Source organism: Haliotis rufescens, unplaced genomic scaffold (genome assembly GCF_023055435.1).
Source record: "Haliotis rufescens isolate VD_foot unplaced genomic scaffold, xgHalRufe1.0.p SCAF_44, whole genome shotgun sequence".
NCBI classification, from domain to species: domain Eukaryota; kingdom Metazoa; phylum Mollusca; class Gastropoda; order Lepetellida; family Haliotidae; genus Haliotis; species Haliotis rufescens.
Genome location: NW_025964157.1, coordinates 263,108 through 278,485, shown reverse-complemented (window position 1 = coordinate 278,485; position 15,378 = coordinate 263,108). Strand labels below are relative to the sequence as shown.

Below are 15,378 nucleotides of genomic sequence, written 5' to 3'. Positions count from 1 at the left end.
ATTTCGCTGTGTTTTGGCTAATTTTCGCCGTGTTAAACAAACCAAACATAGTTAGAATTAAACATGTAAAAATATAAATCATCAACGCCAGAGATTAACCAGTCTCGATTATCCGACGAAACAGATTCCAACGGGCGTGAAAGATAAAACAGCCGTGAAAATTGTATGGATGGATCACTGAAAATCAGTGATGACATCAAGTTTTGCGAGAAGGGTAATCTACCGGTAGCACCCGCCACTCTCACAAACTGCATAAAAAAGTATGTGTTTGTTGCCTGGCGCTAACAGCAGTTCTGCTGTGCGACGGCGGCAGGCAACCAGACAACCACGTGATGACTCCGAATACATTCTTGACCAAAAGATGATCTGATCAACTATATTTTGTCATCAATGTCAGGCACTGCCTGTGACGGTCAGCTTGCCTAGTGCCTAACGCCTTCGGTCCTCACCCCAAAACCCCCGGTTTGAATCCTTCAAATCTGTAAAACCCTTTCAGGTAGTCTCCGTCAAAATAGTGCTTGGTTATTGCTAAAAGCGGGGTATATACTCACTCACTGTGAAACAGCTCAACATACTTCAATTTTTTTCAACTTACTTAACGACGTTTCGACCTTCTCAAGTGATTCCGTCACCTGTTGTTTCTCGAGTTCGCCTGCTGTGTACTTCCGGATGTTATTGAGCAGGAGCGGAAGTTTGGTGCAATGCTGCATGGGAGCTACAAGAAGGTCAGAGAGCTGAAGACGATTACAGCGCGCGTCCTGCTGCCCCCACTGTAACACACACAACAATCACTGTGAGTTGCGTCGTTCAATATGGTAACAAATACAGTAAACTGCGGTTATAACGAACTCAAAAGCACCATTATTTTTTTAGTTCGTTATAACCACATTTCGTTATAAGCATACATACAGCACATATAAAGCAAATGGCCGAGACCAATCAATAAGGTCGTTTATCCGTCCGTTCGTTTTAAGCGTGTTCGTTATGAACGTAGTTTACTGTAGTGCCGCGGCACTGTAGCTCACATGTAGTTTGTTTGAAATGTCAAGAAAAACAACCATATCAATAGCCGCTTTCAGCACTGATATTCAAATATTTTAGCATAAATACTGAGGACTACAAGTTGAGGTGTGGTGAAATGGGGTTTAACGTCGCGTCCAAGATTACTTATATAACGACATGTATGCACATGTGTGTGTGTGTGTGTGTGTGTGTGTGTGTGGCTGCTTGTACTGATGCCGATTTATAGTGCTAGCTCACTGAGATACCATGCCGCAGTTTAACATGAATACCCCACTCAGACACAGTATACTGACTGCTGAGCGCTAGATAGGGTAACAACAAGTACCATCTTTTAACGTATTTTGGCATGACACGGCCGGGGATCGAACCCCGGACCTTCCGCTCTCCGGGCGGAGACTCTACCACTAGACCACGGAGGCGGTTCTGATGACTATAAACAGACATGAGGTACTAATGATTTGAACATTATATGATATCACCATAAGAAGAAACGTGCCAAATCTTAGCTCCCTTAGTCTGGTCAGAGGAGTTAAACAGCAACCTCACCCCATCTCTAATTTCCTGTCATTAACGTAAGTTAACACAATCTTCAGATGTCATTCCATGGTTGCATGCACATGCTACGACTGTTTTCCATTCTTGAAAGGTCATTCAATATCAGTCGCCTTTCATATTTGTTTGGTTGACATTACATAATTAAGAGACAGAACCAAAGTCGGTCTGTAAATAATCGAGTCCGGACCAGACAATCCATTGTTTGACATTATGCGCATCGATCCACGCAATTGGGATACGATTACATGCATCAACCAAGTCAGCGAGCCTGACCACCTGATCCCGTTAGTCGCCTCCCACGACAAGCATAGTCGCCCTTTACGGCAAGCATGGGTTGCTGAAGACCTATTCTACCCCGGAATCTTCACGGGATTCCAGGTATGACAAAGCCCAGTGCAACCGATGCTTGCAGTGTAGGGCGAATAAAGGGAAAAGGGCGGTCAGGTTCGGTGACTTGGCTGGATGCATGTCACCGTCCCTTCCGGCGTGGGACGTTGCTCATACTGTCAATCACTAGTCTCCATTATTTACTGGTTGTTAAAGATGAAACAAGATAACATGTACAAAAACGTCGAATCACGAAGCATAGGTTACCTTTTCAAATTCAGCAAACTCTGCATTTTGCCGTAGTTTCTCCAGGTATGATAATGCATTTGTGTAGTTGAGGCAATACGTATGATAGACGGCACCGTCTTTGGAGTGAGCAGAAAACTGTAAGAAAACAAACATTACATAACTACATGTACATGTACCTCAGAATGATAAAACACACCACTGTGACAAAGGCGGTTCCACTGGTATATACTAATAGTTGGGAATTAATATGCAAACAAGAATGAAGTATGCCGTTCCAACAACTCATTTTTCTCATTGCTGACAAAACCGGCTCCATTGTCAAGTACTAATAGTTGGGAATTAATATGCAACTGAGAAATAAAGAAAACCGTTCCCAAAGCTTATGTGTCTTGTCTAATTAATCAAGCAGGAGCGTCTCGTGGTGTTCTCCAATGTAGCTCTGACAATCTGAAACTGTAACTATCATTTACGCTATGTATTTAACTAGCATTCTATGTATATTCGGGCTTAGACTTTGCGCGACTGCACTTTTTTCAAGGACATGGTCGATTGATAATAATACATAATAGGTCTTCTACTGGCGACCACTGCATCTACAGATAAGCATTACTGGATGATCAGATATAAATATATATTCTAATAAATATTCCATAAAAGAACGTGTTTCAGTGTAGGATGTTAACTTCTTTATTCTGATGAGTGAGTGAGTGAGTGAGTGAGTATGGTTTTACGCCGCTTTCATCAAAATTCCAGCAATATCACGGCGGTGGACACAAAAAATGGCTTCACACATTATACCCATGTCGGGAATCGAACCCAGGTCTTCGGCGTGACAAGCGAAGGCTTTAACCACTAGGCTACCTACTGCCCCTTTATCCAGATGAACACAACGTTTCGGAGTATGTACTTATTCCTTCATCGGGTGAATAAAGACGTTAACATATACTCCGAAACGTTGTGTTCTTCATGATAAAGAATTCGACATCCATAAATTCTCCTTCTTATTGGCATCACTTCTAATTTCAATTCAAAGACTTAACATTGGTTAAGAAACCTGCTGAGTATCATGTAGGATGCAAAGGTACTTTAATACCTCATAATCATCAGTAAGGTAATCTAGACCTGGCTGCCAGTGATCTGTAGCCCGATTTTAATTGATACAAATTAACCTATTGAATATGGGTGTATTTTATTTTTATGACTTTTATACAAAAAAAAGTTATATGTACCTTACATTGTCTACAGATATTTAACAATTTGTTCCAGTCGCCATATGGATGTGATATTGGCAATGGCATCGTATTTGTGTCAGGGAATATTTTTTTAAAGATGCACAATCGTTTTCTTGAAAGGATGACAATTTTCTTCTCATGAAAACAAAACAAAATTGTTTTAAGATGCAAGGGAGCTACGCATAAAAAATATATGACGCACCATCGACACAGTTCACTCGGCAAGAGTAACAGGCAGCTTAAACACACCATCGGGCGGTCGGGTAGCCTAGTGGCTAAAGCGTTCGCTCGTCACGCCGAAATCCCGGGTTCGATTCCCGACATGGGTACAATGTGTGAAGCCCATTTCTGGTGTCCCCCGCCTTGATATTGCTGGAATATTGCTAAAAGCGGCGTAAAACCATACTCAATCACTATACACACCATTCGTATACAAATCCCATCTTTATACATTTCCATACATTATAGCATACGCTGCGTCATGGCAGTAATTTTAAGGTTACATTCTATAACCTAATGACTATCAAATAACTCGGTTTCCACAAAACTCTGACAGATCAATCGAGACAGGGATGCAAATCAATGGGGACAGGGATGCTCATTAGACGTCGTCTTTCATGTGAGAATTTAAGTGGCAGTTAATTAAATTCAGACTCGGACCCAAGCGTGAAGTGACACCATAAGCGCCAGAACACGATGGTCCAAACTACCATGAAGGGGAAGAAAGACGCGAGAGCTGTATTTATCATGGTAATCGATACCAAATAAGATTTAAAAACCTCCAGGATACAGTATCAGCGACCAGATGAAGATTAATTACAGTGCTTGTGACGAGGTGACGGTCAGTGTGGACATCGAGGGGATACACGGTCTCCAATCATTGCTTATACCCAAATGATGGTGGTCATTCGTCTTCACCCTGACTCCGTAGTGATGGGCTTATTCCTGTGCCATGTCAGAAGGAGGTCAACATAGAAGGAATGACAGACCTCATCAATCTCAATCACTACTTCAAGGTTTAAATAACGACCACTCTTTCATTTAGGCTCCAAAATTAATATCACACACACGTTCGGTTATGGATATTTAAAGTATACAGGTTTGTAAGGGGTGTCATTTGGTGTTTTTCTATTGATATGGTTGAATATTCAGAAGTTTAACTTTGTACGTTAAATCTGTATGTAATATACTCTCTGAAATCAATCAACCCGAATAATCATGGAAACAAGACGAATAAATTGAAATGCAACCGGGTCATGACACTTAACATTTAGATGATTGGAAGTATTTTGACATTTGAAACTCGAAGTACAGACACAAAGTCGTCCCATGGGCTATTGTATCAATATCAATATATTGTATTAGATCACGTTCATGGAGTATTTGTTTGGAAAAGGATGTACACGTGGGAGCTGGCTGACATCACGTTAGTTTCAAAACTCAAATTTTTAACCATATAAACTGACAGCCAATTTAGCGAAGAAAAGTGCCCCTTCCTAATCGGCTAGCCTTGCCAGAGAACGTACATAAATGAGAAATATCGGCCGCGTTGAAGACCACTAAGCAACGTTCCCATATAACTACACCATATACTGAGCTGGAAATATTGGACAAATAAAAATGTAATTGTAAAGGGAGGTTATAAATGGAGTTTTAAGAGCTGGCTAAAGATTGATTAAGTAAACCGAGTTTCGTCCCGAGTAGGAATGACCAAAGTATTCATCATCCCTGCTATAGTCACTTCTAAGCTTGCAAATCGTGTGCAAATGGGCTCATGCGACACGACCAAATATTGACGGTCGGGCCCAATCTGATGGCCTTTAGGTCCCCGCGAACTGCTACCACGCACTCATGCCATGGCTCATTAATTACAGATTGGCAGCTTGAGGACACGTTTTTTGCAGAAAAGAACCATTTTTAGGTATTTGCATTCGTAAGCGACATGTCTTCGGAAGTGTTCAATGTTCGATAAGGACTTTACATTCGTCAATCCAACCAATGTGATTGCAGCTGGAGATTTGGTCTGTCTGCCATTTTTATCAGTCCAGAAGATGAGGCTTTGACCATGAAACCGATAAAACATCTCCTATTGACATGTACGGGCTGTTTTCAAACCATTCATTATGCCACGCTGATGTCGTGAGCCCAACTTTCTTGCAGCGTTTCCATTTTATGTATTCATTGAAAATAAAGACTGTGTATAATTTCTACAGGCAGGACTAAAAATGCTTCATTATTTCGGAAGACAATACCCAGTTTCCTCTTTCGTTACATTTTTAGATTTCATCGTTGTCAGCATCTGGAAGCAGCTATTGACGACCACAGATCAGATGTATTATATGCATTTAAATGTACATTTTAGTTCCACCTCGGAGTAAGCCCCAGTTACGGCATCAATAGTGCAGCGTTTTTAGAAGAGATAAGGTAAGCGTGGAACGTTGAGATAGCATTTGGTTGCCAGGATGGAATAATAGCCTCCCTTGGAGGCTCGTGCTCAAAGGAAATAAACGGCATGGAGAAGGCTCGTAAACCGTGTAGAAACCTGCTTTCAGAACACTGATCTGGTTGATTTGACGTTTTATGCTCGTGCAAATATTCATTCATTTGTCTGAACCGTCTTTTTTTTATCCTGCCCATTCATGAGATTCTATGGAGTACGTGGATATTGGCAAATAAAATATGAGCTGTTATGGCATATTAATGAAAATTATTTAATGGATTTGGTACGCACGGACAAGGCACGTTTATGTTCTTATTCTTTGAGGCTTTGAGTGAGTGAGGTTTTACGCCGCTTCTAGCAATATTCCAGCAATATCACGGCGGGGGACACCAGAAAGGGGCTTCACACATTGTACCCATGTCGGGAATCGAACCCGGGTCTTCGGCGTGACGAGCTAACGCTTTAACCACTAGGCTACCCGACCGCCCTTTGAGGCTTTGAACTTCTGGGGGGTACACAATCCATAAATGCCTGATGAAGATTTGAAATGTTTAACATTGCCATCCTACCTATCGGGTACCCACTCATCGCTGGTTGAACAGATGACACATGTCCATATAAGGAATGCATATACTTACTCTTTGGAACGCTTTGATAAGGACTTTTGTGCGGCCGAACTCCGTGCAGCTCATGTCCTTTAGCAGTGCGGAAAGGAAATCTTTGCAGAATGTGTAACTGACCTGGAATAGCATAGATATCATGTTAAAACAATGTTTTACATGACCAAGAAAAAGGTCATGGTTGCACAAAGCTGTCTCAGACTGATTAGACTGCGTACATATTACCTCAGCAGCACCATTTGAAATACATCCAGTACAAGGTTTAATCGCTTTGGTTGCATCACCAAGGAAACATGTTCACGAGCGTGTCTGATTTCAAGGTTCACTCGGCTCCAATCGGCTTATTCCGCTGCCTAAATAATACCTCGGGGAGTGACGAAGTAGTGATATTCACGAAATCACTGTTAACCGAATAACGTCAGATCGCTCCCCATATAGATTATATCACAACCTCCGGTTTTGAAGACCGGTTATTCCAAGTTTAACAGACATTAGATAGATACCTTAGTTTCAAAACAAGAGCAAACGGAAATAACTTGAACACTCATATTTGGTTTAAGACATAAGTCAGTTCGTAATAGTCACGTGCACGAGTCGAGTTCCAATATGGATTCCTGCAAGTGCTGGGCGGGTCGAGCGGAGTTTTGAGTGGTTATACGTACGTAGCAGAGTTCGTCGAGGTTGCCGAAGATGTCTTGTGGCTCGGCGAACATAAGGAACCCCTCCACTTGCAACTTCTTGAGTGGCTCCATGAAACACTGAAACAAGGACGGGTTATCTTTTCTTTATTTAGATTTATCCATTAAGATTCATAGTGACAAAAACATCCACAAGTATGAAAGGAGGGATGACTTCAAATTTCCAATCAATTTTACCTTTATGTCGAGCAATATTCCAGCAGCGCCAGCCTTTGGTGTCTACATTTCTCAACTTTTGAGCATTCTCTTTTTACGAATATTCACCAACGTTACAGCATTCAAGGTCTAAAAAAGCTTTATGTTTAATGGTACATGTAGACATGTGGAGGACATTTCAAAATTTGACACATCAGTGACAAAAGATGATATCTGATAAAATTCCTTAACTTGACTTGAACCTGTTCCCCGTTTCATAAACACATGCTTATGTCATAATCGGTATCGTGCAATGTGATCCAGTAAGAGATTTCTTATGATTATGGAAAGGGATTGTCGCTTTATTTACGGCAGCATACATTACTACTACGGAAACATCAATGCCAAGGTCAATGGTTCTTGAAGTGAGTAAGTGAGCTGGGTTTAACGCCGCTTTTAACAGTATTCCAGTTATATCACGGCGTGTCAGCTTAATGTGGGAGGAAAGCCCGAAATGATGCAGGTCTCAGACGTTTACCACTTCGGTGAAACCCACGAGCGCGGGTATGGTGCTGACAAACCTAGAAATATAATCGGGGCGAACCGAGATTCGAACCCACAATAATAGGTTTTTGGCATGCCCAAGGGTCGTGGTACTTGAAGTCTTATCATTGGTGCGTCATTGTTTATGTCAAGGGTAATTTCATTGATAATACCAATGGTTATATCAATCGTATAATCAGTGCTAGTTTCAGTAGCAATAAGGGGGTAAGGGTGGCCAAGACGTCTAAGGCGCCGCAATTTGCTGTGCAGAGACCTATGATTTTGGTTTCGAATCCCTGTTCGCCCAAATTATGATTTTAGGTTTGTCAGCACCATACCCGTGCTTGTGGGTTTCACCAACGTGGTAAACGTCTGAGACCTGCATCACTTCGGGCTTTCCTCCCACATTAAGTTGACACGCCGCGATATAACTGGAACACTGTTTAGCGGCGTTAAACCCATCTCATTCACTCACTCACAATTCAGTAGCAATACAAATGTATCAATGGTGTTATCAATGTCTGTGCCAGTGGTTATTTCAATGGAAATGTTAAATCAATGGTTATATCACGTAATTCCACAACGCATGTTTTGCATTCATCACCTCCACTTAACAAGGGGCGGCCGGGTAGCCTAGTGGTTAAAGCGTTCGCTCGTCACGCCAAAGACCCGGGTTCGATTCCCGACATGGTTACAATGTGTGAAGCCCATTTCTGGTGTCCCCCGCCGTGATATTGCTGGAATATTGCTAAAAGCGGCGTCAAACCATACTCACTCACTCACTCCACTTAACAAATTTTATTTTTTTTAAACTGAGACCAAATTACTTTCTTTCAGTATTTTCTGGAACAAACTATTTTATTAAAAAAAGAATCCCACCCTAGAATATTAAACAGTCGGTTTTCACCTGCATATCTCATGCAACTACCACTACGTGTATTACTCCGCTGGCCTACTTTTTAAACTTACATGTTTTAGTACCATGAGATGATCAATGAGGAAGACACACTCGCTCTTGAAGAGTTCCCACACTGCCTCTCGCCGCTTCCGCTCAGTCTCAGACAAGCTGGTACATTCCTGCTGTTTGTCAGAGCTCGCGATCAGGTCGGACCAGTGTAAGTTCTGAAACAAAACATTGAAGTTATCAATCTTTACAGAATACTACTGTGAGAGACACACGCACACGCGTGTGTACACCAACACCAACTGATTCTGCTACCACTCGCGTAAAACGTTTGTGATGTCATGTGATGAAATATTCATATAATATATAACGTTCTGTGATGATCTTCTACGGAGTGAGGGCGGTCGGGTAGCCTAGTGGTTAAAGCGTTCGCTCGTCACGCCGAAATCCCGGGTTCGGTTCACGACATGGGTACAATGTGTGAAGCCCATTTCTGGTGTCCCCCGCCGTGATATTGCTGGAATATTGCTAAAAGCGGCGTAAAACCAAACTCACTCACTCACTCACTCTACGGGGCGATCCATTTCCAAAAGCTCATTCCGCTCATAGGATGAGCGAGGAGTTAGTTTTATCACTGCTTTGAACGGTATTGTGATTTTCAGTGATCCATTCATATAATTTTTACCTCTATTTTGCCTTTTACGACCCCTGGAATCTGTTCCGGCGGATAATCGAGACTGGTTATTCTATAGCCGCCAGGATCCGCTGGTCAGAGATTCGAATTTCAACCTAGCAAAGTAGATACCCGAAATTGTCTCCGGAGGACGGACAACCCTTGAGTGAGTGAGTGGGTCGGGTTTAACGCCGCTTTTAACAGTATTCCAGTTATATCACGGCGTGTCAGCTTGATATGGGAGGAAAGCCCGAAGTGATGCAGGTCTCAGACGTTTACCACTTCGGTGAAACCCACGAGCACGGGTATGGTGCTGACAAACCTAGAAACATAATTGGGCGAACCGGGATTCGAACCCACAATCATAGGTTTCTGGCGTGCCCAAGGGACGCAACTCTGCACAGCGAATCGCGGCACCTTAGACGACTGGCCCACCCTTCCCCCCGAAAACCCTTGAGGCAAAAGGGCGAAGCTAACATAAACATACAGCTCACGTTAGTTATAAATGCACAAGGTTGCTACCGAGCAAGGTTTTGAAAGGGTCTTTTCATTTTTACCCCATATTAGGGACCGGCATTTCGTGTGCAAGTCCTCTAATGCATCGTCGAAATGAAATTGATAAGAAATGCTTTATGATGGGACTGTTTGATATGAAGGAGTTATAGCCTCAGCAACATTCTCAGATTGTAATGAATCTCACAAACTGGCGGCAGTTGGGCATAAAGCTTTCCCGGACTTTTCCACATGGAATAACACCTGCCGCCTTGGTAATAGATCGCAGGTTATGACAGCCTTGTGTTTGAGAAAGTATTGAAGTCCGTATTTGAGATAACCAATGTATGTCAATATCTAAAATATTTGCATAGTATTGTTATTTTTCCGAGGATGAGTGAGTGAGTATATTAGTGAGTGAGTGAGTGAGTGGGGTTTATCGCCGCTTTAAACAGTATTCAAGTTATATCACTACGTGTCAGCTTGATGTTGGATGAAAGCCGGAAATGATGAAGGTCTAAGACGTTTACACGAGCACGGATATGGTGCTGAAAAACCTAGAAACATAATCGAGCGAACCGGGAATCGAACCCATGATCTAAGGATTCTGGCGTATCCAAGGGACGCCACTCTGCACAGCGAATTGCCGCAGACGACTGGGCTACCGTGCTCCTTTCTGAGGATGAACTTTCCTTAACGTAATAGTGCAAGCTCGTTAACATCATCCGATCATCTTTCATGCAAAATATTGCATAATTATTTAAAAATCGAATCCTGATGTCTCACAACACGTCTGATGTATTCCAAACCGAAAAAACACGAACAATACAGAAAATGGATTGTCACATATCATCTTCAGCAATCAGACAGAACAGATACCAAATACAAAAAAGGATACATGCTCCCCAGGTCGACATTTTAATCTCACACAAAACTATCATTTATCTCACCAATCAAACAATAAAACCGTTTCCACTAATGAACCAAGACGTTGCCATGGGAATATCTATAACGACCACAATACCATACAGTTACAACACAAGGTCGCACCAAGACACTGTCACAATTAAGCTGTCCATCCAAGTAGAGGTCTATTAACGGTTGTTTGGCTACGCGGATGTGACGTAAAGGACACAATATCAGAAAGTTTCAAGAACCGTAAATCAATACAATTTAGTTTTATTCATAAAACGCAAACCACACCGGATGCTTACTGTCACCAAATATTCTTATCCTTCCATCTAGCAAAGAACCGTTATTGGTATGTCCTTTTGAGGCGATAAGTAACCAGATAGCCACGCGAGAAATCAATACAGCAAGCTCCGCCATGCTCGTATGTGTATCTGTCTAATTAAGTAAACTGTCCCATCGTATCTAGCGCCAGTTGAAGACTGGTACAAACCGCGTGACACCCACAGCTTACCGGTCACAATCGAAGGCAATCACACTTTCGCCTCAACTAGGTGCAATGTTCGTGCAGCCCCCTGGGATAAGGCATAAACCGGTTCCAGTAATCACAGACGAAGCGGCGAATCCCTGCATTATCCTCTTACAGTTTTATTGCTAGTTTCACTGTATGCTTTCCACCTTTGTTCGTCCCCTGACTCTGTGTCTGTGCAGATGGTGGCAGTGTGGGAGGGAATGGTGCTATATTGGTGTTTCCAATTGACGCCATGCCGCCTCATGATTTGCATATGAAACTACCACATCATAAGAATCTGATGCTATTTGTATAAGAAATTAAGATATCATACGGTGCTATTTGTATAAGGGGTGTCATACAAATACGATATATTACGATGTCATATGATGCTATTTGTATAGGAAACTACGATGTCATACGATGCTATTTGTATAGGAAACTACGATATCATACGATGCTATTTGTATAGGAAACTACGATATCATACGATGCTATTTGTAAAGGAAACTACGATGTCATACGATGCTATTTGTAAAGGAAACTACGATATCATACGATGCTATTTGTATAAGAAACTACGTTATCATACGTCACAATGACTTGAGTATTATGTTAGTATGACGTTACTATGCTTTTAGTATAACACGCCCATACGCCTGCAATGTTCCCTGTCGCTTACTTCCAGTTCATTCCAACGTGAGGATCGTTTCTGATCACTTGTTACTACAATGATGTTACTATATCCCACATTAATGCCAGCAGTATGACACTGATGAAACTATCCCTTTAAACATAAGGTATTGATGCCACCATATTGTGAAACTGTGTTACAAGCCTAATGGTACTGCGCTACCATATTGTGAAACTGTGTTACAAGCCTAATGGTACTGCGCTACCGTAATGTGAAACTGCGTTAATAGCCTAATGGTACAGCGCTACCATATTGTGAAACTGTGTTACAAGCCTAATGGTACTGCGCTACCGTAATGTGAAACTGCGTTACAAGCCTAATGGTACAGCGCTACCATATTGTGAAACTGTGTCACCAGCCTAATGGTACTGCGCTACCATATTGTGAAACTGTGTTACAAGCCTAATGGTACTGCGCTACCGTAATGTGAAACTGCGTTACAAGCCTAATGGTACTGCGCTACCCTATTGTGAAACTGTGTTACAAGCCCAATGGTACTGCGCTACCATATTGTGAAACTGTGTTACAAGCCTAATGGTACTGCGCTACCATATTGTGAAACTGTGTTACAAGCCTAATGGTACTGCGCTACCCTATTGTGAAACTGTGTTACAAGCCCAGTGGTACAGCGCTACCATATTGTGAAACTGTGTTACAAGCCTAATGGTACTGCGCTACCATATTGTGAAACTGTGTTACAAGCCTAATGGTACTGCGCTACCGTAATGTGAAACTGCGTTACAAGCCTAATGGTACTGCGCTACCCTATTGTGAAACTGTGTTACAAGCCCAATGGTACTGCGCTACCATATTGTGAAACTGTGTCACAAACCTAATGGTACAGCGCTACCCTATTGTGAAACGGTGTTACAAGCCTAATGTTACAGCGCTACCATATTGTGAAACTAGGATATCACCATGATAATTATATGGCACTGCGTTTCTATAATGACATCGCTATGGCGACAGCATGGTGCCAATGTTAAAAAAAACCATTCCATAAAAAAAATCCGAAAGTATGCAGCAACGTTTCGCGATTTCCAAAGCGGGTCACGTCCACTGATACCGTGTGTACTCTCTGTCCATATTGGCATGGATGAACCAGCTTTTGTAGCAAAGTAGTCGTTAATGGATTGAACCCTAGACGAGCTAGTCAAGAGCAAATATTCTTTAACAGAACAATGATTGACACAAAGAGACACGATCGTCCGCTGTCAATATGACACGCGTGTTCTCATATGCCATAGGTTCTTGCCAGCGCACCCTTGAGACTGATTGATGCCAGTTCAGTGAAAATATCAAGATGAGGTTATCCACTCAACAACGAGGAAGCATAATGGCTTATACGTGCGGGGAGAGCCATCACGGTGATGCGGGGGGACCTGGTTGTTTGTCAATATTTTCAGCGTGCAGTGGGGGCAATTCGGGAACTCCAGCAAATACTTGTAGTTGAACGAGCAGTGGGAACTGTGTGCCGTTGGAAGGAGCACAGCATACTGGTACATCAAATCGATTCGCAATATAAAAACTTACTATGTGTCAAATGTGTGCTGATACAGTGTATGGCATAGAGTTATAAGATTATTATTTCAAGGTGCTGATTTCATCCATGGAGGTTTTCGCAACTTTCGAGACGGGACAGAAATGTAAAAGAATCTTAGGGCTTAACTTCAAATATGTTTTATAATCAGGTTGGTGTAGAATTGAGAAATGGGAATGTGGGAATAATAGATATGTTGAGTAGTATAGTTCCATAACATCATCTACACACAGCAAGAGGTCCTAGATCAAACACCAATTCAGTGTCAAAAGTGAGTCAGTGAGTGAGTTGGGTTTAACTCCGCTTTGAACAATATTCCAGTTATATCACGACGTGTCAGCAAAATGTAGGAGGAAAGCCCGAAGTGATGCAGGTCTCAGACGTTTACCACTTTGGCGAATCCCACGAGCACGGGAATGGTTCTGAGAAACCTAGAAACTTAATCGGGGCGAACCGGGATTCGAACCCATAATCATAGGTTACTGGAGTGCCCAAGGGACGCAACTCTGAACAGCGAATTGCGGCTATTTGAACGACTGGGCCACCCGTGTCCCACGGTGTCAAAAGTGATTTACCACACGCATACAAAGTCCATACGAGGATGACGGTGGCCACGCGTCTTTCCGTAATAAGAATAAAACATTGTGTACATTTCATCTATATCAGGAAATTAATTATTACTGCATCTTTAATTCAGTGAGCAAAGAATGTTGTCCTAACCAAAATCAGGTTACAATCAGTGGAAATTAGGTTCGTAGAGAAGAACATTCATTCCATTCATACGAAGCCCTCCCGCAGAAGCACCGATGCGGACGTTAATCCCCGTTTAGTGATAACGACCAATCGATACGCGATCATCCTGACAAATGTGAGAGATTTCGCCAGGAGGTCAGTCACGTCCTTTCACAGACCAGGCCAATATGGAACCTGATTTGCTTTCCTCGACCACCTTAGAAAGTTCATGGTCATGTCGTTGATACAGGGCTCTCACAAGATTGACCCGTCAGACCTAACGTCTTCTTTACACCGTAAGTAAACAGAACTCCAATGGCTTACGCCCATCACCTTCAGTACCAGATTGTGTGTGGTCATGTAGCCCACGATGCGGAATACATCTTATGTATTGGCTGTATTGAAATAAATCGATATAAAAGTGAAATGTATGCCGGAGACATGGCTTTGATTGCATCCAGAGTAGGAAATACTTTATCCTCAGACTCAATGGTGTTCTTTCAACCGAATATACATTCAGAGAGCGATTTAAGTGGGCCATTTTCAGTGAGTGATGTGGTGAAGATCGTTCTTCATAAACATGCTGGCACCGAGCTTCAGTGATTTCAATATTCAATGGTTTTCCAGGGACATCGTGGTGTCTTTTGTTGTGGAGATTTCGAAAATATCATTTCTATGCTATACACAAGGCTACTAACAAAATACAAAATACGTCCATAGGGGTCCAGCTATTTCAGCTCTACTTGCATACGGGTAGTCACTTGTGTTTTTAATATTTGTCACCTGAAGGACGTTTTTTACCATTTGGTAACATGACGTATAAATGATAAGATTCCATAGGGCGTAAAAGATAATGAATTGATGAAACTGATATGAATGGACATTGAAAACGAAATGCTTAACGTTTGATTATTAACCACTTACACTTTACTCACCATCCCTGCTATGTTTCGGTATACCGGATTCGACGTAATAAGCGCCCAGGACGCTATTAGAAATAGGGGGCTCTTATTAGAATATTATTTTGGTGAGTTGAAAAATTTCGTGGTTTATGCTGACAGCCTGAAATGTTTATGAACGACAGATAATTTTTTCCAGAAT

General features: G+C 42.1%; 1 protein-coding gene across 8 annotated transcripts in view; it reads right to left on the bottom strand.

The window, feature by feature from the left end:
• Nucleotides 1-15,378, bottom strand: part of LOC124136023 — a 211,957-nt gene that overhangs the window by 17,899 nt on the left and 178,680 nt on the right. For all 8 annotated transcript variants that reach the window (XM_046501762.2, XM_046501767.2, XM_046501761.2 and 5 more), the window contains 5 exons: nt 8,792-8,944; nt 7,109-7,204; nt 6,465-6,566; nt 2,173-2,289; nt 596-770 (listed from right to left, as the gene is read on the bottom strand). In XM_046501762.2, coding sequence (XP_046357718.1) covers nt 596-770; nt 2,173-2,289; nt 6,465-6,566; nt 7,109-7,204; nt 8,792-8,944 — 643 coding nt within the window. The remainder of the gene's footprint in view (nt 1-595; nt 771-2,172; nt 2,290-6,464; nt 6,567-7,108; nt 7,205-8,791; nt 8,945-15,378) is intronic.